Here is a 25,454-nt window from a genome sequence, read left to right on the forward strand (position 1 = left end):
CAGTCGATTCCTGGTCTGAGTGGGGACTAGGGTTGTGATGTGAAGGCAATCTCAGCCAGTCAAAAGCCGTAGCAGGGTCTCGCCTTGCCCACTGACTTGGCGAGGGGGGCTGACGTGTCACAAACCGGGTCTCTGTTCCGACCAGGAAGTGGCCAGGGGACCAGGAACCAGAGGGGCTGACAGCAGACCTCAGAGCTGGAGCTGGGGAGGTAGGTGCATGTTGTTATGTTCAGCCACCTCCTCCCCGACTCTTTTGAAAAAAAACGTCCGACCCTGGACTTCTCCTTTAATCTTTCTATCCCAGATCTTTCCTACACTGGCATACATTGAATTAGTTTTCCTATTGAACACATTTATGGCATATCCACATGATGGTCTCATGTCTGGGACCCTAATTTAACTAGCCTCATAGTAAACGGAGAGGTGGCTTTGGCTTCCTCTATTCTGGACTATGGAAATTACAAAAAGAGCTAGATTGGTGAAGGGAAGAATAGGGCATTTGCATCCATGACCGTCAGAGAAACTAAAAGTTGAGGTGGCCACAAAAGTTTTCTTAGCGCTTCCCAAACTCCCATAAATACATACTGGATAACGCTAGTATCTCAAATGGGGAAACCACCTAATTTGCCAAATTTTGCCATATAAGGAACAATGACCAGATTGAGAGTCATATGTCATATAAACAAGCAAAATACAGTTTTGGGTAAAACAAAAATATAAATTCTTTGTAGCATAAAGGTGAAAAAAAAAACAATGCAACAAAACAGTGTCACGACACCGAGCATAGGTAATCTTAATAATCATGGATAATTGCCATCAGAGGGAAGAAGTGATTGCTTCCACTTTATAAATCAGTGATGAGAGCTTGTCAGGATTACCATACCTTATTACCATACCTCCAAAAAGAGGAGATTGATGAGTGACATCACAACAAGGCCAAGGTAGGAGAAAGGAACAATGAGCCGAAAATAGAAGCAACTCAGACTATAAGAACTTTTCCCATACAGTATGGAGGCAGGAAATACATAACAGCAGGCTAGATAAGACTATAATATGCTAACATACTCTCTGATAATATAGCACCCCTCCTAGTGCTGAACTCAGAGACAACATATTAGTCCTGATTTGGAGTATGACATTTTCTACAAGAAATCTCCCAGCACTTGAAGGCTGTTATATATTCCATTGTGAAGTTACAGTATACAGAAGAAAGCTCCTAGAAAAGGGCTCGGGGTATTTCTGATGATCTACCTCTCTGGTACATCATCAGAAGAAGCAGGTTGTTGGGCTTGTAGCTCCTTCTAAATCAGTGGTGGGTTGGGTGGCTGTCAGCAGTACCCCCACCCTGGAGTTAACTTAGGAGGAGGACGAAGATCCCCTAATCTCAGTCTCAGGAGGATGCAGTGACAGTGTCCATAACAAGAGTGATATCACTGGAGATCCCAGAGTTATCCGTTAAATTCAAGCTTATAATAGAAGTCATGTGCTGATATTTCGTATACTATTATGGTATCCATTTAATGGATACGTTCTTTTTACAGGATGAAAGTGCGTAGTCTACTACATTATTCCAACCTTTATTTGCAGTTTACTAATCATGTAGAACAAAGAAATTTAACTTTTGGCAGTTGTCTGACAATGGACCACTTTCGGAGACTTTTAGTTTTTGTAATGTGCAAGCTAAACATAGGGATAGCAAAATCCTTTAGGTGACACCTATGTATTAAGATGTACATGTATGACGAGAGAAGCCTCTAAAAAGGGTTTTAGGGTACGTTCACACTTACCGGATCCACAGCGTATTTTCTGCTGCGGATCGGCTGCGGATCTGCAGCAGATCCGCAGCAGATTTCATTTAAATAACTGAACACAACATCAAATCTGCACGGATCTCCTGCGGATCTGCCGCAAATCAGCTGGGGATCCGGTAAGTGTGAACGTACCCTAAATAGGGATTCTATACCCAGAAAAAAATGTAAAAAAAAATACTCATTTGCCCTGATCCCCTGCCACTGTATTTTCAACAGACCCCTGACCTAGGACTTGCAGCTCTTTTGGTTAAAACCATAAGAACTGTCTCAGTCAATTACCAGTGGCAGTGGTGACCCACTTGAGTTCCTGTCAGTTTGATGCATTAAATGAAAAAATTAGGAAACAGCAATGAGTGTTAAAGAGTTGGACATCTGCAGCGATCCAGGTTGTGGAAGAGAGTGTTAGTGAAGAGAATGATGGTGGTATAAGTATTAACGTACGTAGGAGCCTAGACTCTCAGCCACAGTAATTTGCGCTCTGGTACACTACACATCAATCTATTGGAACAGCAGCAGCGGGGGGATCAGAAAAAAATAAGTATGTTTTTTTTTTCTAGCACTGACTTTCTAACCACTTCTTTCAGTTAGTTAGTGCCTGGATTGCTAGGAGAGACCCCTAATGAAACCAGAGTCAAGGGAGACCTCACCCTTGCCTATGCCAAGGACAGTCTAACTGAAAAGGACAGTCGACCACCTTAGAAAAGGGACAGAAAAGCTCAAAACTGATCCTACAGTAGAGCACAGTGCCAGTCCAGCCATTCTCTACTGACAAGACTCTCAGCTTTGTAGGAAGGACACTACAAGCCAACTCCACCCAGAGCAGAGACCTGGGACTCGTACTACCCCAGTAGGACGGAAACCCGACACTGTGGGGTAGAAGGATAACTCGACTCATCCATACGTGAGTATGAGGATTCTTCAAACACTTCTCAACACTTCACCACATCCGAGCAGAGTACCTAGTACATTAGGCAAGGGCCCTCCTATCCAGTCCCTATCACCTGTTAACTTATCAACTTATCTATCTATCTGTTGGAGTTCGGCATTGACTATTTTTGCACTAAGTACCTGAGCACTGTTTGTAACCATTTTAGCCACTTATGCTGAAAAGTATCTATTACATAAGACTGAAAAGGTTAAAACTGAGTCACAAAATAGACAAAATGGCAGAAATAACAGCTTATACTGTGTAGGATCCAATGGTTAGATCCCACTCACTTCAGAGGTCGTGTTCAATTAACCTAAAGTATGTTCTGCAGCCATTATCTGGAAACAGACATGAGGGCGGTCAGTATCCCATCTAGCTTTGCAGTCACAGTATATTTCCAGAACATTTATTACATAATCTACTCGATAATCTACTCATCCACCACCCACTGCCTTTTCATTGTTAGTTTTCGACTGTTTATCTGTAGTAGCTGCTTAGCAACCAACAATGCCTTCATCCTTACCGGCTGAGCAGTGTAGTAAGTGGTTATTATTATCATCTTCTTGATGTACTCAGTCATCCTGATGGAATTATTTAGAGTCCAAGAAGCTTCGGCGCTCAAAACATATTTGATTTAAGTGTTTTTATTTTCATCGGCAGAGACTTTTTGGCCTCTTGGTATCTTGAATCCTTTATACGGTTTTGATCCCTGGTACACCGCCAGGACTTGTTCTCACTATGGTGCTCACTTTAGTATATTAGAATAATTTTGGATGGAAGTATTTTGATTTTATTCATTCTTAAGCTGATAATGTCACTGATATGTAAGAATGCTGACATTTTTCTATCATGTCACTGCAAGCAAAAAGAAACCTGCTAAGATTCAAACATGCATGGCGAAGCCTCAAAAAGTTTTAGAGGGGTTATCCAGTGCTACAAAAACATGGCCACCATCTTCCAGAGATAACATGACTCTTGTCTCCAGTTCATTTGCGGTTTGCAATTAAGCTCCATTCACTTCAATGAAAATAAGTTACAAAACCCGCCCAAACTGTAGACAAGAGAGGGGCTGTCTCTGGAAGAAAGTGGCCATTTTTGTGTAGCGCTGGATAACCCCTTTAACCTTCTATCAGTGGTACAATATATAGTATATGCTGGACTCCTGACATATACCTACAGTATATGGATAGTTACATCATCAGAATTTCCCCTTTGACAAGTATATATAGGGTACATCTATGGATAGTTACATCATCAGAATTTCCCCTTTGACAAGTATATATAGGGTACATCTATGGATAGTTACATCATCAGAATTTCTGCTTTAAAGGAGAAGTCCAGGCAAATCAATTTTTTAAGAGGTGCTGGGGAGGGGTAAAAGAAATGACATGCTCTTACCTCCCCGCTCCAGCTCTGGTGGCCGCATACCGCCGCTCCGGTCCCGGGGTCCCCAACCGCTTCCTAGTCTGAGTGTGGACCCTGGACAGAGGTCAGCCCCTTTAATACAAAATTTATGTTTTAGAGAAACTAACAGTAGGCTCAGAGGCCCCAGGTTTTGTGCCTCAAGAAGGAATACCTCTAGTTTACCCCACAGCTGGCATCTGCAATGGATGAGCCTGACTAGGGAGGAACTGCATGTTAGGCAGTTGTCTCCCTGCATCTTAGTAAACCCTGATTTCCAAAATCCAGAGAAAATGTGTAAGTTTTGGAAACCTGCTTCAGCCTCAGCACAACTGGTTAGAACTCCATTAAACAGTGCCAGGCATGGTGTATGAGAGGTCAGCTACCACAACCTGGCTGTGACCAAATCTTGCTGCCACTAATCCTCCCCCTCCCCACATAAGTAAATATAATAATAACTTAAATAAAACAGTTCGTGGAAAAACAAGGATTTACCCCTTCTTCTTGTCTTCAGGTGAACTGAGAGCAGACCCCTCAGGGAGCTCACTTAAATGAAGGAACCCCAGGCATCTCAACCAATGAGACCACCATTACCAGGCAAGGCAGAATGGAGCTGGCCAATGAAAATCACCAGAGAAAGCAACAGCTAGCTCACTGCTAGTAACTTGTCAGCAGGTTTACATATAAGAGGGTAGTTACAAATGAGTGCACATAACTCACAGGCATGTGCAGCAGTGCTGGGGGATTATATGTCATCCTGGAGATGCTAAACAGGGAGGCCCACCTCTTAGTCAGGGGCCCACTATGGGGTAGGGCCCACTGGAGAATTCCCCTGCTCCCCTGTGGGCCAGTCCGAGCCTGGTGGCAGAACATTCTACAATAGGCCTTAAAGTGATTCTTCTAAAAAAACATGCTGGGCAGCAATTGACCATCCATGGGAACTGTGACATCACAGAAACTGTGATATAGAGGAGACCAATTGATTGCTTTTTGGCCTTTTGGCTAAGATTAAGCGTAGTATCTGTTCTTATCAGTTTAATGTCTGATACATCCCCGATCTGGGGGTCATATATTAAATGGATTTTTAGAACAGGGAGATGGAGGGGGAGCTTGCTCTGTCCTCTCCAGGCATTGACCTGGTATTGCAGTGCTTCCAGGTTCAGTGCACAAAAAAATAAAAGAGAGACCAATGGGGGACTGGGAGCGGCAGCCTGTTAGTTGTGGTGAACCAGGACAGGTGATTGTAACTTTTTTACTGTGTTTACAGCACCCCCTGCTGTCCAGCATTTTAAGTAACAACATTATATTCGGGTACTTTCCAGACTATTTAAAGGCACAGTTAGCTTGATGTATGTAAACGAACTAGATATCCGAAACAACTTAAGCTAAAACTATAATTTGTTGACATGGAGTCTATGGAGAGGATAAACAGGAGCTTTAATGACTTCAACCAAAGTGTATGGAAATGTGTGACTTTCCGTGTATAAATAGCCAGATTAGCTATAGATTTAGTTGCTTGGTTACTGGAATCAGCATTTGAATAAGACTTATTGCTAAGCTGACAAACAGCAACTTCTTGTAATGGAACAATAGTGATATCATGATGTGTTATATACAGGGCACAGGTTATATATTATAAAACAAACTCAGCTCTGCTACCTCTGTAGGCATTTTGCTTACAGATCCCGAGGGTCAAGCGACATGTTTCACACATCATAAATAACACATAGAATACAGTAATTGCAGATTAAACGTCTGACGGAATGTAATTATTTTGCTGCCATTGATCAGCATAGGAGTAATGCTGAGGTTTATTTTATTGTGTGGTAATCTGTCACTTCACTGCTGAATCACATTGTGTATATTGTCTATGTAGAGATTTATCAAATACCACACATAGTACAATACAAAAGTCCACATACATGTTATACTTTTGTCTGACGTACCTGCCACTGATGGCTGTGTGGGGCTCTCTCAACCGACCACCAACATATGATGTCGATATGAATTGGGCATGATTGAAAATCACTGCCCAACCCCTTTGTTCTGGGAGACAAAAGCCGCAGCTTCCTGTGTATAGGGAGGACAGGGGCTGGACGGGAGGGATAGCTGACGGCTGAATGATTGGCCATCAGTTATTGAAGGTATATAGCCATCCCGGAATCTTATTTATAACAACTAGTATATTGAAACACTGACCTTTTTACCACTGCAACTATGAAGAGCTTTGCTTTATCTTCTATACCCATAGGGGGAGATTTATTAAACATGGTGTAAAGTGAAACTGTCTCAGTTGCCCCTAAAAACCAATCAGATTCCACCTTTCATTCCTCACAGACTCTTTGGAAAATGGAAGGTGGAATATGATTGGTTGCTAGGGGCAACTGAGTTAGTTTCACTTTACAGCATGTTTGATAAATTTCACCCATAGTGTTCAACCTGTGGCTCTCTAGCTGTTGCAAAACTACAACTCCCAGCATGCCCAGACAGCTGATGGCTGTTAGAATCCACTATTCTAAACCAACACTAAAAGCATGCTAGCTGAATTTGTGGTGTCCCACCACAGTTGTTGCTAGTAGATACACCCTTCACAAAAGCCTTTACTCCAAGTGTAAGTGGTGATGTAGTCGTACTTAAGTTTTGCCACTAGATGTCGCTAGCATGTATATGTTGCATCTATGAATTGCACAGCTGTAGTACTCAAGGCGTTATTGTTGTTTGTGACTTATGCACCAATGAGAGCTTTTTCTTCTTCTCTATCTATCTCTTTTCTCCTTTCTTCTCTTACACTCTTCTCACCCACTCACAGCAGGTATTACATACTCTGTAGGAGGTAGTCACATGGGGAGAGGAAGTGTTAGTGAGTTTTAGTCACGTTGTTAAGCAGAGCGGACACAAGCCAGCATGGTCCCTACAGCAGCTAAGCTGGGCCCTGGCCTATGCCAGGTCCCCTGTGAGAGGACAAGTACAGTGAGTCTTAGTCTAGCTGTTAAGCAGAACAGACACACATGGGAAGCACAGACACTAGTTTCTTGAAAGCAACTCTTCTATGCAGTGTTAAACACTCTCGGAGAGGACAAGTCAGGGATCATCCCAGCCCACACCGTGAACAAGTCTAAAGGTGTAGGAGGGTAACCTATAACAGAGTAACTGATTCGGATAGAGCAAAGTTGCTAGATGCCCACATACTCTATCTCGCAGTGTGGGTGTAACCAGAAAACTGTGACCACTCTGTTCAACCCAGGTAACAAGCTTGGGTCACCCTCTAAGATGGATCGCACAACACTGGTGGGCAATAGGTGGTGCAAAGACAAAACACAGGCACAAGTGTTGTATCTACTCTCAAGTATTCTACTTATTCTACTACTAAAGTTCTGGCAGAGCACAGTACTACATTAAGTTGGGACTCTCTCGACATCCTCCTCTCTACTTCTCTTAATCTTCTCTACTTCTCCACACTCAACCAAGTCAGCACAGCTATTCCACCTCTCAAGCTCTCAGTACAAGTCTTGTCAGTCAAGTTCAGAGTTTATTGTCAAGTCAGAAGTCTATTGTATACTACTGTATCAAGTATTCCTGCACTGAAAAAGAGTTTATTTATTGTAACAGGAGTGATTTTATCCAAGCACCTGCACAGTAACACCTTCCTTGGGTCATCTCCCCTTTCTGTGGGTGGCGGTACCAGCAGTAGCGGTCTTTGGCACCAAGCATACCAAGCGATCGCTTGGGGCCCCCAACATCCAGGGGGCCCCCACGCCCCGCTCTTGTGCTCAAGACCGCTGGACAGGGCCGCTGCCCCGCTCGCTGCTGCCATCTGAACTGTAACTATGAGCACTCGTAATGAGCGCTCATAGTTACATGCAGCAGCACTGACAGGGCGGGAGACATTGGCCCCCTTCCTGTCAGTCACTCTTGTGGCCGCAGGAAGGGTTTTCCCTGCTGGGCGCTTGCCTAATTAATAAGTACTTTGCCGGGATGTAGGTGAAGTGTGTAAAATATCTTGACGAATTCCTTGTACTCACGTATAGATAAGTCTTAGTTATTTTATCTGACCGCCTTCTGCCTCTCAGTATCGGTGACCGCCCTGAAAAGTAGCACAAGTTTCAGGCCTCTGTCGCTGGGGGAGCTAACTAGTATTTTCTTTTGTACTTAGTCAAGCGAAGTTCAGCAGAGAGTGGCTATCTTGTACTGTGCTCTACTGCAGATCTTTCCTCTCCTTCTTTAGGGGGTTTAATGTCCTGACAAACTAATCCACGGCGTAGGCAAGGGGGTTGCTCCCTTAGCTCCAGTTCCCCACTGCTAAGTTCAGCAGTGCATGACTGCTATAGTCTCTGAAACTAAGGGCCCTATTACACAAGCAGATTATCTGAAAGAGTTTTTTAAGCCAAAACCAGAAATAGATTTGAAAAGAGGAGGAATCTCAGTCTATCCTTTGTTACCTGTTCTTTGTTTATAATCCATTCCTGGCTTTGGCTCCAAAAAATCTGTCAGAAAATCTGTTGGTGTAATAAAGGCCTAAGAAAACAGGAACACACTTTACTGGCATAGCGCTAGGCTAGAACACCTCCTCACTGGTCTAGAGCTAGACTCAACTCCCTTACTTCAGGGAGTGTGTGGTGCATGAGTGTAGATCTGGCTAAACCTTCCTACATAACTGCAGCTGTGCACAAAGGAAAGTGAGACACCTAGTGGTTGGAGTAGGGCACACCAGCAAACTGTACTAACTGTGACACCTGACAGAAACACTTTTACCTGGGTGTGTAAAGAACAAAGAAACACGTAGTGGGACACCGCAATTTGATGAGTGCACGGCCCCCCTGTGAAGGTGAATGCCAAATAGGTGAGCAATAGGCAAAAATCGCCAGACATCAGCCAAAGAGGAAGCCCTAACTGTATGTGAACTTTTTTTTTTTTTTTTTTTTACATGAAATGATAGATACACTTTGAACAGGGAAACTTTTCAATGGCAAGTTCATTTCTGTTTAGTAGCAGGTTGGGGCCCCCTTGGCCCATCAAAAGAAAACTATATTAATTTTAAAGGACAACTCCAGCGGTAGGAAAAAAAAAACACTAACAGACACAGATCCTATACTCACCATCCCTCCTGAGCCGATCACCATTCGAAATTCCCATTTGCCTCAGTCCCCGTCAGTTCCTTTGGCACGAATGAGATAGAAATGGCTACTGGTGCACGTGTGCACCGGCAGCCATTTTTATTAGCCAGGTCGGGTCACATTGCTTCCAGCTTGCTTAGCCAATCAGAGCTGAGCAAGCTGGAAGCCATGTGATCCGTTCCAGGAAATGAAAAGGCTGCAGGTGTGCACATGCACCAGTAGCCTTTTTTCTCCCATTCATTACAGAGGAAGAAGCTGAAGATGAGGAAGACCAGGCTCGTGACTACATCAACATAAAGTGGTGCCGGTAGAAGAGGATGTGGTTGACAATTTTTTTTACTTCCAGGGGTGTATTATCATACACACAAAAACATTTGATCAGTTTGAAATAGACCTCTGTCCCAAGGGGGGCAGGTGCTGATTGGGTGAGCCTCTGTACAGCCCTGTGGAATATGTTGGTGCTATATAAATTAATATGATAATCCATGTTAGGGATTCCAACTCTATTCGCAGCATTGCAATCGTACTACATGAGAATTGCACGTTGCATTATTTATACTGTTTTTAGTTTGAGGAAGGTTAAAGAGTATAGTACCTGGGGCAGGTGTCACTTCTCTCGAATCTCCTACCGTCTTAATGCAGATAAGACAGAAATAGATTCACAGATCAACACCATGTTTGTAGCTTGGATAAGTTTCTGATTTAGCATAATGTGCCAGGATATCACAATGTGCTATCTGTGATTTTACATATCAATTTATAGCAGTTCTTGCAATAACATTTCATATGTAGATGGACCAGTGGGAAACACCATGGTCTCAGTGAAAAATAATACAATGAAAAAGCCATCTTCTTCTTCTAGTTTTTCACATTAGACACTAAGGCTGAGTTCACAACTAAAATCTTCCCAGTTCTAGAACCTTCCTACTTTGCAGATCTCTATAGAGACATGGTATGTTAGCTATGAAGCCCAGGTCCAGGCCTGAGGCCTGTACACAGGGGTGCTTCTGCCATGAAGCCACATGAAGTGGCTGCCTTAGATGGCCCCATCTGCAGTCAGAAGAGAGTGGCAGGGCTGGCATTAGCACCTGATGAACACGGGCAAATGCCAATGCCCTCTGCCGCCCACCCTGTTATGCCTGGCCTTTTATCTGTAAGCAACCTCACAGTTAAATGATGTGGCATTGTGGTTGACAAAGTGAGGAGCCGATGGCTCCCCGCTCTGCCAAACACACTTGTGGCAAGAGATGATATGATGGCTCTGACTACAAGAGGCTGCTCCATACCCCAATTCCCCAGGAGAGAGGGCTGCATACATGGGAGGAGGTTTCCCACTGGGAGATTTCCTACAGGGGGAATGCCTACATGGGTGGGGGCTACCTACAGGGTGATTACCTAATTGGGGGATACTATATACTGGGGTGGCCAACTACTGTGGTGACTACCTACAGAAGGGATATCTACATGAGGGAGGCTACCTAAGGGGGGGGATAACCTACATTGGGGATCTTATTTACTGGGGAGGGGGCATCTATCACATGGACTACCTATAGGGGGGATACCTACACGTGGGGTGGGTGCCTTGGGCAGCAGAGTGTACAGGTACCAAGAGTGCCAACAGGCACAGAAGAAACCAGCCACCAAGAGTTAGACCTCCGCCAATCTTATATTCATAGCCTTCCCTAAGAAGAGACCATCAATTTTATGAGGCTGGATAACCCGATTAACAACTTCCGGAGGCCAAATAAAGTAGGGAAGAAAGATAACAAGAACAGTTTTCAACTTAGATAAGTTTAGATTTTTTAACAAAGCCAGTGATGTTTTACTTTGTTACATTGTATGCTCTGGGGATGGAGCCATCTCTGCAGGTATTGGTATCCTGCAAACTGACTTGACTTTAGTTACATGTATTATTGGAGATATTCTTTGCTGCAGCTTGGATATTACTTACAGTCTTAGTTCCTTGGACTTTTGTATCAGCATAAATCCACCAGCATATGTTATCAACACTATGGGGGAGATTTATCAAACTGGTGTAAAGTGAAACTGGCTCAGTTGCCCCTAGCAACCAATCAGATTCCACCTTTCATTCCTCACACACTCTTTGAAAAATGAAAGGTGGAATCTGATTGGTTGCTAGGGGCAACTGAGCCAGTTTCACTTTACACCATGCTTCATAAATCTCCACCTATATGACTATATTCCACATGGGGGAGGGGGGCAACAAAAAATAAGTATAGAGCCCCATCCTGCCTAGAAATAGATTTCAAAAATAAGTCTGACATTAATCACACTCTTAGTGGTATTTCCCTTTTATGATTTATTTAAGAGAAATAATGAAATTTCAATGAGACGACTTAGGCAAGAAAATCATGAAATAGTAATTACCTCAGGCAGTGGTTAAATAATAATAACAAGGGATTATGTGAATGTTGTACATGGGGGCAGAATCAACACAAATGATCTTACCTGCATCATGATGATCTTGCAAGTAAGAGAAAAAAATAAAGTATGAATTTGAGTTGTATATCGGATTACAGATAATAAAATAAATAAATGAATTACACAACAGACTTCATTTTTTTTTTTTTTATTAAAAATATTAAATATTAAAATAACAACCATATGTCTGCTATAACAACATATGCAATAAAAATACTATACTGGTTCAGATCAACAGTAAACAAAAATTAAAGATGGAGGAATATCTTGAATCCTAAGGCTGGGCTCACACAGTGTAAAATAGAACAACAAAAAAATTTCTGTAATATGGGCAAAAAAAGTGTCCTTTTTTCTAATCTATTAAAGTCGATGGAAGATCAGCTGTCAGTGCACATATTTTATAAAGGCTATGTTCACACAACGTGTAGAGACTGGCCATTCTGTGACCCTACCGAGTCACGGAACAGCCGGTCTCTGCCCGGATCATCCCGGCCGGTACTTAAATACCGGCCGGATGATCTTTCGGCCGCAGGGTTCTGATGCAGGCGCATCAGCGCGCGCCCGCATCAGAACCTCCCATGGCACACAGTGAAGCGAGCGTCCGGAACCGCTCACTTCACTGTGTGAACTGACAGGGTTTTCTACAGCCGCAATTCATTGTCAGTCAGTTATTTGCAGGCCCCGTGCAGGATCCCGGCCGGAGCGCATACGATGTGTATACGCTCCGGCTGGGATCCCATAGAACAATAGGCATTGTTCACCCATACAAAGTACTTTTACGTAGTGTGAACATAGCCTAAAGGTGTAATCACCTAAACTTTTATTAGGTGATAAATGATGAAAAGTAAGCAAGTTTGCAGACACTTTGCAGTAGCAAAGTAGCAACATAGATTACTTTAGCGTTTGGCCCTCTTCTCTCCCCTATAGTTGACAGCTCATTGTCCAGGTTACAGACAACTCCACTCTGTAAGCAGTGGTCTGGCTGTGATGTCACTTGGGTGGACAAGACCTCAGAAGTAGTATGTATATATTCTTTCCCTTCTATGTCTCCCTCTCAGTTCACATACATATCCAGGGCTTGTGAAGTATCCCTGGAGGCCTGTATAATCTCTGCGTCCCATACTTACCCAATCACCCCCCCCCCCTTTCTAAACCAGGAAATGAGAGCGGGACATGGCGCTGCTGAGCTGAATCATTGTGATGAGAATACCCCTTTAACCAGCCTAAGGCTATGTTCTCACACAGTATTTTTGCTCAGCATTTTGGTCAGTATTTTTCAACCAAAACCAGGAGTGGATTGAAAATACAGAAAGGATATGTTCACACACTGTTGAGATTTAATGGATGGCCGTCATTTAATGGCAAATAATTGCCATTAGTTTCAAATAACGGTCATTATTTGACATTAAATCACGGCCATCCACTAAATTTCAACAGTGTGCGAACATAGTGATTCTGTGTTTTCAGTCCACTTTTGGTTTTGGTTGTAAAATACTGAGCAGAAATACTGTGTGAGAACATGGCCCAAAGCTTAATTCCTTAACTTGTCCTCGAAAAAAAAAGCCAGAAATATTATTTTCATGCCCTTTTGCATTTCATTAGTTATAACTTTTTAAAAATATTTATAAGGCCAGGTAACTATTTGAGATCTCTCTTGCACAGAGTGTGGGGATATATTCTATGTATATGTTTTATGTTTTGGGGATTATGATTAAATAAAATATTTTTTTTTTATCTCCACTAAAAAATTCTAGTTCTTTTTGCATTGTGGAGTTTTTATAGTTTATCCTATTACATTTTAAAGGGGTATTCCCCCCAAAATTATTTTTGCATTAATACGCTGCCCACCCGTAGCTTTCCATCTTTCCAATAAAAAGTTATTATGGATTCTGCACAGTTTTGCTGTTATCCAGCTGCATTCACCCCCATGGATTGCAGAGAATCATCAGACCTCAGTCCACACCGACACCGCTCCCTGCTTCTGGCCCCCACCCTCTGTGTCGGCATCACGTGTCCTCAGTCCCAGAACAGTGAAGTGACTGAGAACACTGATGGGGTGGCTGCTGTTACAGAGGGAGACAGTGATCAGCGCAGCTGTGACTGTCTCCCTCCCTAACAGCAGCCACCCGGTCACCGCCAGCCCAGAGCTCACCCCCTGTGTCCAGAGCCTCCCGGCGCACCGTCGAGCACTCACCCGCAGCACACAGCCCCCGCCCCACAACCGACCGCCCCCCCCCCCCCCATCACCCATGGCATCCCTCACTCACCCGCAGCATAGCTCCGCATTCACCCGCGTAGCTTTGCTACACCGACACAGCCATCTCGGCTCTGCTACACTGTCATCATCTCCTTCATTGTCTCAGTTCTGCTACTTCACCATCATCAGGCAGAAGCATTGCATGATGGGAAATGTAGTTTCCTATCTTGGATATAGACCATGTTTTAGAAAAAGTTGTAACTCAGGAACGGCAGCAGCTAGAAAGATGGGAGACGTCTCAAAATACTCAGGGGGACTTGATGAGTAAGGCCAGCTAGGTTTGGGAGCATTTCATTTTTTTAGCTCTTGGGGGGAATACCCCTTTAAGAGGGCCTTCACATGTCCTGGATCCGCAGCGGATTTCACGCTGCAAGTTTGCAGTGAAATCCGCTGCAGATCCTGGTAGTGTGAAGAGAATGGGTCACATACTCACAGTGGAATTTTCATTCTGCTGGCAGTATGTGACCTGGCCCCCCTAAACACCCCCTTCCCCCCCCCCGCCCGCATCCCGCTGCCCACAGCCGCCAGCCCGGAGCATACATCACCTGCTCAGCACCGCGGCTGTGTGTGAGGCTTCCCTTGCTCCTCATCAGCCAATCAGTGCACGGCAGCACTGTTTGGCTGATGGGGACCAACGGGAGCCAGGAGCCTCACATAGCCATGGCGCCGAGCAGGTAATGTATGCTCCGGGCCAGGGGCTGCAGACAGCGGGCGGTGAGGGGTTAAAGGGGCCGAGTCACATATCCGCAGTGGAATGAATATTCCACTGTGGATATGTAACCTCCATAGACCTTCACACTACATAAATCCGCAGCGGACTTTGCTGCAAACTCGCAGCGTGAAATCTGCTGTGGATCCGGTACGTGTGAAGGCCCCCTGACAGCTTTTTTTAACCTATAAATAGAGATGAGTGAACCTGGAGCATGCTCGAGTCCATCCGAACCCAAACGTTAGGCATTTGATTAGCGGGGGCTGCTGATGTTGGATAAAGCCCTAAGGTTGTCTGGAAAACATGGATACAGCCAATGACTATATCCATGATTTCCACATAGCCTTAGGGCTTTATCCAACTTCAGCAGCCACCGCTAATCAAATGCTGAACGATCGGGTTCGGATGGACTCGAGCATGCTCCAGGTTCGATCATCTCCACCTATAAACATATTAGTGAAGATGATGATGTTTTAAACCTTTTTTGTTTGTTTTTATAAACATAATAGTGAATAGTGAAGATGTTTTAAACACTTTTTAGACATATTGCCACCTTTTTTAAGGAGGGGCATGGCTTACTGGACTGTGGGCATGACTGTGCTGGCAAAGGGGTGTGGTTTAAAGTAACCCCCCTAAAAAAATCTGTATAGACAACCCCAGGGCTATCAGAGCTGACAGAGACTGGAAGAAAAGAAATCCCAGCCCAGGTCCACATTGTGATCTGCACATAGCTCTTCAGTGTTCGGAAGCCCCATAAGGAATGAATGGAGCGCAGGCTATAAATGTGCACTTGATTTGTTTTGGGGACAATTAATGTCCATTTTCAAAATCATTGGGGACCCCAGCAGTCAAACCATCACCAATCAACAAGTTATCCCCTCTCCTGTGGATAAGGAGTGACTTTCCATCTTGGGATAACCCCTTTAAGGGGTTTATTAGGCAGGATTGGACTTTTCTTCAAACCTTGCTGTAAGTGCTGGGGGGTGGTTGTCAAGAGAGCCCCTGTCCATATCCTTGTCCATCTTGCATGACCCTTCTATAATTGATTTTCAGACTTGGGGAGTAGTGTGTCTCCTTGGGGAGATGGCCAGACTGGAGTATGGAGTCCTAACCATAAAATGCTCCATAGGAGAAGAATATACAAAGTATGTCCCTTCCAGAAGGAAAAGAACTTACTCTACAGTGCCACCTACTGGGCTTAACTCACCTTACATCAACGATTGACCCTTAAAGAGCCTTTAAGGGTACGTTCACACTTACAGGATCCGCAGCGTATTTTCTGCTGCAGATCCGCAGCGGATCTGCAGCAGATCCGCAGCAGATATTATTTAAATAACTGAACACAGCATCAAATCTGTACCATGAAATCTGCTGCGGATCTGCTGCAGATCTGCTGCGGATCCTGTAGGTGTGAACGCACCTTAAAGGGGATTTCCTGTCGATAGCTCATCAGTCTTTTTTGGCGGAAAACCCCTTTAAACATTGTTAGGGTTTTGAGCCAGAATCTCCTTGAAATGAGGAAGTTAACCATCTGTAGACAACTGCTTTGGGATGCCTGTCCCTTGTCAGTACAAATCAGGGTGTCTTAAAGGTGAGAAATGATCCTTAAAGGGATTATCTAGGATTAGTAAAACATGGCCCCTTTCCTCCAGAAATAACACCTCTCTTGTCTCCATTTTGGGTGAGGTTTGCAATTAGGCTCCATTCGCCTAAATGGAACTGAACTGTAAAATCTGCCCCTAAACTGGAGAAAGGAGTGGTGCTGTTTCTTTAAGAAAGCAGCCATGTTTAGCTAATCCTAAACAACCCCTTTAAAATGAATGTCCATATGTAATACTTCTATTGCCCAGCAGTGGCCACTGTAGAAGGAATGTATAGCCAGAAGCAAACTCCCGCAGGAATAAGAGGCAATCGCTGGGGATTTGAGAAAAAAAAATAAGATTTTTTTTTTGTCCTTTAAGAGGTTAAATTCAATAATGATTGAAATATAGAATTACACATAGCAAAAGGGAAAGGGTTAAATGCAGCACATTGAATATCAGCCGCTGAGCTCCTACTGTTTTCATATCACAAGATCCAGACTATTAGTCATTTTAACAATGTTCTCCCAAAATTGCTTAGTGCCAAGAATACAACAGCCCCAAGCCAATGCTTTCCTGGAGTTTTCTGTGCTTGAGATGAAATCAAATAAAATGTCATTACATTGTGTCTGGGCTCCATGTCCTCTCTGGATGCCGTCTAAGCAATAGAAGCGAATCAATGAATTAGAGAAATAATGCACCCCCCCATTAATGCTTAAGACCATAGCCCATATGAGGTCAAGCACAAAATCATTTACTATTAGATTACATGGGAGTTATGGCAGACCTACAGTATTCCTTCAGGGGGGGGGGGGGTGCTTAAAAGATTACCCATCCCATGCAGTGCCCCAGTCACGTGACTTTGTGAGTGACAAGAGCTCTTCCAGGCAAAGGTTAATAATGACAGAAGATTCTGCTAATGTGTAGGAGAAGATGCTGTCTAACATTTTACAAGGCATCTTCAAGGTACCACCAAGCCTTTGCCTTTATCTGCAAGCAAAGAGGGACCTCTAGAGGCCACTTCTGGTATGACCTACAGGGAAAAACAATATAGTAGTACAGTATGTGCATTGAATACAAACTGTGCTCATTTCACTACTAGTATTCAGCAAGCAGAAAGATAACAATAAAAGTCCCCCAGCCTTCCATCTGTCCTGGAAGTTTCATACAGTCTGAGATGGTGCAAGTGTCATTATAAGATGCATTAACAATAACTTTATTATTATAATTTTATATGGGATTTGTGTGGTTATATGCTCTAGGTTTATATTTATTATATAAGGAGAAGAATTTGATATTGAAGAAGATAGCCCCCTTAACCCCTGCCTTGTCTACTGCTGGCATTCATATACAAGGGGCACAGCATGACACCCTGTAACACAACCACCTTCTTGTCACTTTGCATTGCAAACGTGACATGTCATGTGGAGGAAAGAAGCAGACTTACCAGGAATTGAGTCAATGGTCCAAGTGCACTTAGCAGCTAAGTACCTTGTATTAAGTGCTTTAAAAGCCTCCCAAATCCAAGCAAAACAAACATACACCAAGAGGGTGTGCAGTAAATAGCAGGAGATGACAGGATTTTGCCATCACACTGGCTAGGAAGAGATTTGCATTTGGCAGTGGAGAGAAGACTGAGGAGCTGGAGTCAGCCTTGCTATAAGGGAGCAGATGCTTCGGATGCATTAGAAGGATCGTACTGAGCTGCTGCTGCTAGCAGATCCACCTCCTCATACAGGACTATGAACACTGCCCCTGCTGGATCACTGTGTCCAACAGAAAGACAGACGACCAGAAGGAGAACATGAACTCTGCCAGCTTCATGCCTAGGATGTGTGAAACATGGCATCACTTATAACAGCAGGATCCTGGGCTCCTAGGAGGAGAGGGCAACTGTTCTACCAGATGCAAGAAGGAGACCTGGGACCATGACCAGAGATGAGGGTTAAGGAGATCCTAACTTGGCAAGAGACTCACACCAGTGAGGTGACAGAGCTATGTGAATGCCACCTGAACACCACTATGGATGTTACTGACAACACCACTGAGGGCATCAATAGCACTTTGATGCCATCCTCTGGACCTGGCAGTGAGGGGCAATATTCTGTGACTGCTATCTGGAGCTTGGTGGCAATTGTCGGCTTTCTCATCATCTTCACCATAGTTGGGAATGTCTTTGTGGTCATTGCTGTGTTGACTTCCAGGGCTCTTAAAGCCCCCCAAAATCTCTTCTTGGTGTCCCTAGCTGTGGCTGACATCCTGGTGGCTGCCCTGGTCATGCCCTTCTCTTTGGCAAATGAACTGATGGGATACTGGTTCTTTGGGAATGTCTGGTGTGATATCTACCTAGCTTTAGATGTGCTCTTCTGTACCTCTTCTATAGTCCACCTATGTGCTATCAGCTTGGATAGGTACTGGTCTGTCACCCAGGCTGTTGAATATAACCTAAAAAGGACCCCCAGGAGGATTAAAGGCATCATTGTGACTGTCTGGTTGATATCTGCTGTCATCTCATTCCCACCTTTGATCTCTATGGATAGACTTGGAGGGGAAGCTATGAGAAATATTAATTTAACTGAATGGACTGTGAAGTGTGAGCTGAATGATGAGACTTGGTACATCCTTTCTTCCTCCATAGGATCCTTCTTTGCCCCCTGTGTGATCATGATCTTAGTTTACATTCGCATCTATCAGGTAGCCAAGCTGAGGACCAGGACTTTGTCAGAGAAGAAGCCAAACACTGACTGCTCCTCTCATGCAGAGAATGGCTTCAGCAAGGGGACATCAGTCAAATTTCCTCTGGACAAGGAGAATGGACATTACCCATCCAGACCCATGCCTCCCAAACCCACAGATATAGATGAGCTGGACATGGAGGAAAGCAGCATGTCTGAGAGCAAGAGGAGGAAGAGCAGCAGTAGAGAAGACAACACTGACTCCAGTAAGGACAAGAGGAGCCTTTCCAAGCAGTCCAGCCGCCTGTCCAGGTCCAGCAACAAATCCATGGACATGTTCTCCTCTAGGAAAAAGAAGAGAAGCAGCATGTCCAGGAGGAAACTCACCCAAGCCAGGGAGAAGAGGTTCACCTTTGTCTTAGCTGTGGTCATGGGGGTCTTTGTTGTCTGCTGGTTCCCTTTCTTCTTCAGCTATAGCCTGTATGGAATCTGCAGGGAAGCCTGTGCCATCCCAGAAACTTTATTCAAGTTTTTCTTTTGGATAGGTTATTGTAACAGTTCCCTGAATCCTGTCATATACACCATATTCAACCAGGATTTCAGACGTTCCTTCAAGAAAATTATCTGCCTAAGCAAGAGGAAGAGATTCACTCATTGAGATGGGAACAGGATTGACACTGCAAAATTGCCTTAGGGTGCCAAGAGCACACCATAGGGAAGGAGCCATTGGACTAGACACTTCTCATTCTCAATGACCACAGTGATGTGACAGAGTGAATGTACTGGCAGGATGTCATGGATCTGGGACACCATGGTACTGTTGATGATGATTCATATATATGTCTCATAGTTGGATTGTATTTTCTACCTTACAAACAAGGGCAGACTATCAGACTCTTCTGTATTATAGGCTTTTGTTTCCACCATTGTCTCTTCTTTTTTCAAGGCACCTTATGCTACAGTCTATTTTACATTTGTTCTGAAGCAAACACAAATATATTTCCTAAGAAAAAGCAGTGTTCTGTTTTTATCAGTTCACCTAAGGGTTAAGTGCTCAGGTAATACAATGTATCTTGGTTATGGATGATGGATGATCAAACCATGTCTTGCTGCTGGGCTCCTAGTAAAACTTTATTTTTTCTACTTCTTTGTTTCATCTTTGGTAACCAAAGAGTTAACAAGCTGATAGTACCCAGAGATGGCTGCTGCAAGAATAACAGCGCTTCCCCTTTAAATGTTGGCTGTGCATCTAAGTAATAACAGACACACATAGCTCTGTATTACTGGTATGGACTATTGTATGTACTAATACTGGGCAGATGCACTGCTTACCACTGAATCATAAGGATGCATTTACTTATTAAGCAAACAAGACACATGCTAAGGGCAATGCAGTTTGGGGGGTGCAGACAGCCAAGGGTGGTGTTATACTTTTTGCTGCCTATTCTAATGATGTACCCTAACCCCCCCATCTAAAATAATAATAATAATAATAATAATAATAATAATAATAATAATAATACAGGGTAATGTAATGTACGTTCTCATTAAGTCTGTATGCAGTATGTGACAACATGCTTTCCCTATTTGAAGCAGGGTTCTTACCTTGAATAATAATCCTAGAAAGAAAGAAAAAATCATTGTCAATGTCAAAAGCAGAGGTGATGATGTCTATTTCCAAATCTACTGTACAGCTAGTGCCCCCTGTTACCTAAGTGTCTTCCTGTAATAACACTGTACAGGAATTGCTGGTAAGGCTATTTATTTATTTATACTTTTATTGATCAGTTTCATTATTTATTTTATGTATTTTTTTATTCTTTTATTCATGGTATTTTCTGTTACTTGATATTGCAGAGCAGTACATTCCAGATTAGGTTATTGGGGTGGGTGTAGGCAAAGGGGTAGTTTCGGGGAGGGGGGATGGGTGGGAGCTTAATTGCTAAATTTTGTAGTTCACTCCTGCAGTACCTAGGGCAGTCTCATATTGCAGCCCTGTCCTTTTATTTTTTAACTAATGGATGTAGCAAAGCTGAATTTCTATGCTTAATCTTACAAAGGGAACTCTCTTCATTTGTGATCACTTGGATATTACATCACTTTATGATCTGTAGGGATTAGAGATGAGCGCAGCTCGAGCGTGCTCTGGTCCATTTATTTGGCATTAGATTACAGGTGGCGGAAAAAGTTGGATGCAGCCCTGGGGAGTCTGGGAAAACACGGATATAGCCTATGGCCTATAGGGCTGCATCCAACTTCTTCAGCCTTCAGTAATCAAATAGCGAATGAGCAGACTTAAAGTAACACTGTAGTTTTTTGTTTGTTTGTTTTTTTTTGCAGAAATCAATAGTCCAGGCGATTTTAAGAAAGTTTGTAATTGAGTTTATTAGGCAAATATGCCATTATCTGCATTCAAAAGGACTTTCCCCAGGTCCCCCCTCCCTCCTGTCTCTCATTCAATGCTCCTCAGGAAATCTCGACTCTTTTACATCAGTCGAGCCCTGTGTAACCTATAGAGAGGGGAGGAAGGAGTTTAGTCGACAGTAGAGAGCAGAGAACAAAGGATTACACAGTGGGACCTGTGTGAAAGCCATATTCAGAGGTCAGAGAGGTCAGTGCTGACTTCAGAGGAGATAGCCTGGAGATGTAGCTGTAAATTAACTCCTTATTGTCCTGTTTTGGTGCCTCATCTCCCTCCACCCCTACCCTTTCCATAGAGAACCATGCAGACAGGGGGGAGAGCTTCAAGCTGTTTTATCATGATAAAAATGCATTTTTCAGCTAATAAACCCAATTACAAAGTTTCTTAAAATCGCCTGTACTATTGATTTCTGTACTATTGATTTCTCATCTCTAGTAGGAATCTGACTTCTGAGATCTCTGGCAATCTTGTGACTGAAGACTCTTTTTGACATTGTTGCCTGATTTTCTCCTGCAGGGCGGCACTCCCATCCAACTGCTGTGTAGTTGTTTGCCAAAGGGACAGACAGGAGCCTTCAGTTCAAGTGGAATCTGTTAAAAATCCATTGCTTTCTTAAAGGGGTTATGTAGGGAGCAGAAAGGGTAATACTTTTCCTTACTCCCAGGAGTCTTACGTCTGGTTTTGTGTTGTCTCAGCAGGTATTATGTTGCATTCATTGCCACATGTGGAGGCTGCATGTTGCTACCAATGTTGCAACCTGCCCCACCATCCCAACCAGAAGCAGGAAAGGAAGTTATAGTGCCCAGATGGCACAAAACCGTAAGTAAGCCACTGGGGAGCAAGGAAAGAAGCCCCTTTAATCAGAACGACAACCTTTTAAACTGTGATGATTGGTGGGGGTCCCTAGGGATATGCCATCATTTGTAACATTGAGAAGAATCCTTTAACATGGCAAGTTATCACTCAGACTACCAGGTCATTTTGGTAATGCATATGCTCTTACCTATGTTGTTTACAATCCTTACAGGAATTACATGGGTGTCGGAGGAGACACACACAATGGATATTCTGCCAAATTAAAATGAAAGGTTCTTGAAAGGTTATAGGGACGTGAGGTGTAAGATCCCTGGCTTTATTTAATCATTATCTGCAGATTGTGTGGCTCTGGCTGACTTGTGCTATAACAATGGCTTGAAATATTCTTTTTTATGAGCTATAAACCCAGAAATGTGGTTTTATTCAGGGATTAGTGGGTCCCGTCAAAGAACAACTGGTGAGTATTATCCAGCTTTATCATTAATTACTTTATGCTTTTTCTGTTGGAGTGACACGCCGCCAGGGTCAGGGATTCATTGTATTCTTTGCCCAGCACTTTACTCTTCATTGTCATGCAGCAGCTACAATTTTTTTAGAAATGTGAAGCGACACTTCATATGTGTTTAACATTAGATACTGGAAGAAAAGACTCCACAATAGGTCTAAAGGTAAGGGCTTTACATATAAATATATATATTGAGACTTTCCCTCCAGCCCCTCCTTTCCCTTTAAGATTTTTCAGTAAGCGGGGGCAGGGACAGGGGAGTGGCACTATACTTTATATAGAAAATATTACTGGATGCCATGCTTTTTGATATATTGGTGCTATAACAGAAGGCTTTGCTATAGTGATACCAATAAAACATTTTTGGATAGTTTAAATATGTACTAAATTGGGTACTTGGACATGTAAGCTGCCCCAAAGTGATCCCTGGCACTTTATTTTACAGCTTTAACAATGATGGCTGTGTGGGAAAGGAGAGCCATTGGTCTGGTGTTGGATAAAGTGAGCTGCAGAGCCTATACGTGAGCTGCAGAGCTCTATGTAACTCTGTCCACCACAGGGAAAATATACAGTAACATAACATAGAGCAGCTCTTTTTTCTGGTTCATAGAAGAGGAGGGATGGATAAAGACCACAGGACATAATAGGGCAAATGGACTGTGAGTCAATGTCTTTAGTTGTACTGGATATATTCATTACCGAATTTTAACTGACCCCAAAAATTTAAATATGGAGGCCTACCATAAGAGAAGTTTTATAGGATGTAATATCTGTTTTAGCTATTGCATGTGAAATGGTATCTATAGAAACATCTCAGTATGTTCCACACACAGAAATTATTAATTTAATTTTCCATTATATCTTTGGAACAGGCCTGGACTGACAATCTGCTCTGCTGACATTCCCAGTGGGCCGGTCACATAATGAGCCATCCAGTTTCTTTAACATGGCTATCAGAAGAGTTCTTCTAGAATCTTGGTGCTAGCCAGTGTCAGAGTGTTGGGGAGAGTGGCTGCAGTACACACAAGGTTCTGTTGCAGGCCATTATCATCAGGGCCGGCTTCAGGTTTTTGTGGGCCCTTGGGTGACAGAGCCTCAGTGAGCCCCTTTGTGGGGCAAATCATGTGACAACAGTAAAACAAATCCAGTGTACCCAGACCTACATTACAAATAATACCAGTATAAAAGGGGGGAATATCACACTCACTAGACAGATATAGCAACATAAACACAGGGGAGAGTTATCAAATCTTGTGTAAGGGTACAGTAGCTTCACACATACTGTATTGCAGCAGATTTGATGGTGCGGATCTACAGCAGATTTGATCTAAATAACTGAACACAGCATCAAATCTGAACCATCAAATCTGCTACAGATCTGCTGTAGATCCTGTATGTGTGAATGCAGCCTAAAGGAAGAATGGCGTAATATATTCTAGTTATAACCTGACTTGTTGCTATGGGCACCTAAACCATTGTTGCATTGCACAAAGTTTGATAAATCTTCCCCATATAGTCAAACGGGCAACTCAAATGGGAATGAACAGCCTGCTACTGCATGAAGTGCTTTGCAATGTACCTGCATGTCACCTCTGATGGATGTAGTACTGTACCAGGACAAGAAGACTGAGGTACAGTCGATTTCTACTTACAGCAGAGGTGACACCGATACATTGCGCAGCACTACATGCCTCACATACTTCACACCACTCCAGCAAATAAATAAATAAATAAAACAAATGGAGATCCTAATTACGTGACCAATAGGATATTTACAGAAATAAAGGGTCTATTACAATAGGACTGTGAGTTAACACCCCCCTTCTTCCTCCATCTTTTAATTGAGTGGCAGCGTGTAGGAACACAGATCAGGCTTCTCAGGCTCTTTCTCTCTCCTGTCCACAGCACATACTAAGCCCCACTTCAACTTCCTGTAGAGTGTCCTTATCTAGCTGTTACTAGAGACAGGTTTCCCCTGACAACAGGCAGTGGACTGCAGACTGAAGAGAAGTAAGACACCTTGTGGCCACAAACTTAGAGCTGTTTGGGGTAAGCAGTTGTTTTGGGTAAATTAAGTAATTTAGAAATATGTTAGGAATCACATAAGCTATCAAACAAAGTTTTGATTTTTTTTTTTTACAGTGTTTAATAGGTTTTTAGCCTCAAACTACCCCCACCATTCTATTAAAGGGAACCTGTCACCCTGGCAGCCTTCCCAAACCCACCCCACTCCTGGACAGGGTCCTGTATACATACCCGCTCCTGCATGTCCCGCTGCAGAGTTCTGGCGGTTGGCTCATCTGCATGCAAATAAGCGGAGATGAGTCCGATAGCCATAGGAGATCACTGCTTCAGTGATTTTCTATGGGCATCGGACTCATCTCAGCTCATTTGCATATTAAGCGCACAGATGAGCCGGTGGTCAAATCTTTGTGACAGGACCGTCATCGGGAGTGGGACATGCAGGAGTAGGTATGTATGTGGGACCCTTTCCAGGGGTGAAATGGGTTCAGCGGGGGGGTCTGCCTTAAAGTACCCCTTTACACATTTCTGTTCTCATAGGGTACAACATCTAACCAAACTGTTTAGGAGTCTTAGCAATTTTGGGAGGGGGTCAGAAAGATATGAAAGGTCAGATACGGAATTTGAATTTATATGTTTCATCTGGGTTCTAAAATTATCAGTTTTGTTCTAGAGGCTGTGTATGGTGGCAGAAGCAAAGAACTATGGGGTACATTTACTAAGAAGTCTAATGTGTGCAACTATTCTAATTGGGATTGGTGTGTATTTTGTT

General features: G+C 43.3%; 1 protein-coding gene, 1 long non-coding RNA gene and 1 other non-coding gene across 3 annotated transcripts; 2 read left to right on the forward strand and 1 right to left on the reverse strand.

Moving 5' to 3' along the window:
• Positions 1 to 3,481: 3,481 nt before the first annotated feature.
• LOC138796941 (uncharacterized) lies at positions 3,482 to 11,273 on the reverse strand. The gene is made up of 3 exons (XR_011363856.1): positions 11,206 to 11,273; positions 4,138 to 4,236; positions 3,482 to 3,594 (listed from the first exon to the last, which is right to left on the reverse strand). It is a non-coding gene; the product is annotated as an uncharacterized lncRNA (long non-coding RNA).
• LOC138797953 (U2 spliceosomal RNA) lies at positions 5,123 to 5,313 on the forward strand. Its single transcript, XR_011364040.1, has one exon. It is a non-coding gene; the product is annotated as a U2 spliceosomal RNA (small nuclear RNA).
• Positions 11,274 to 18,044: 6,771 nt separating the features above from the next.
• On the forward strand, positions 18,045 to 19,780 carry ADRA2C (adrenoceptor alpha 2C). The gene has a single exon (XM_069976400.1). It carries the CDS (start codon positions 18,181 to 18,183, stop codon positions 19,573 to 19,575), a length of 1,395 nt encoding a protein of 464 aa, XP_069832501.1. The 5' UTR covers positions 18,045 to 18,180; the 3' UTR covers positions 19,576 to 19,780.
• The last annotated feature ends 5,674 nt before the right edge of the window (positions 19,781 to 25,454 follow it).

The sequence above is a fragment of the Dendropsophus ebraccatus genome, chromosome 7 (assembly GCF_027789765.1).
Source record: "Dendropsophus ebraccatus isolate aDenEbr1 chromosome 7, aDenEbr1.pat, whole genome shotgun sequence".
Taxonomy (NCBI): domain Eukaryota; kingdom Metazoa; phylum Chordata; class Amphibia; order Anura; family Hylidae; genus Dendropsophus; species Dendropsophus ebraccatus.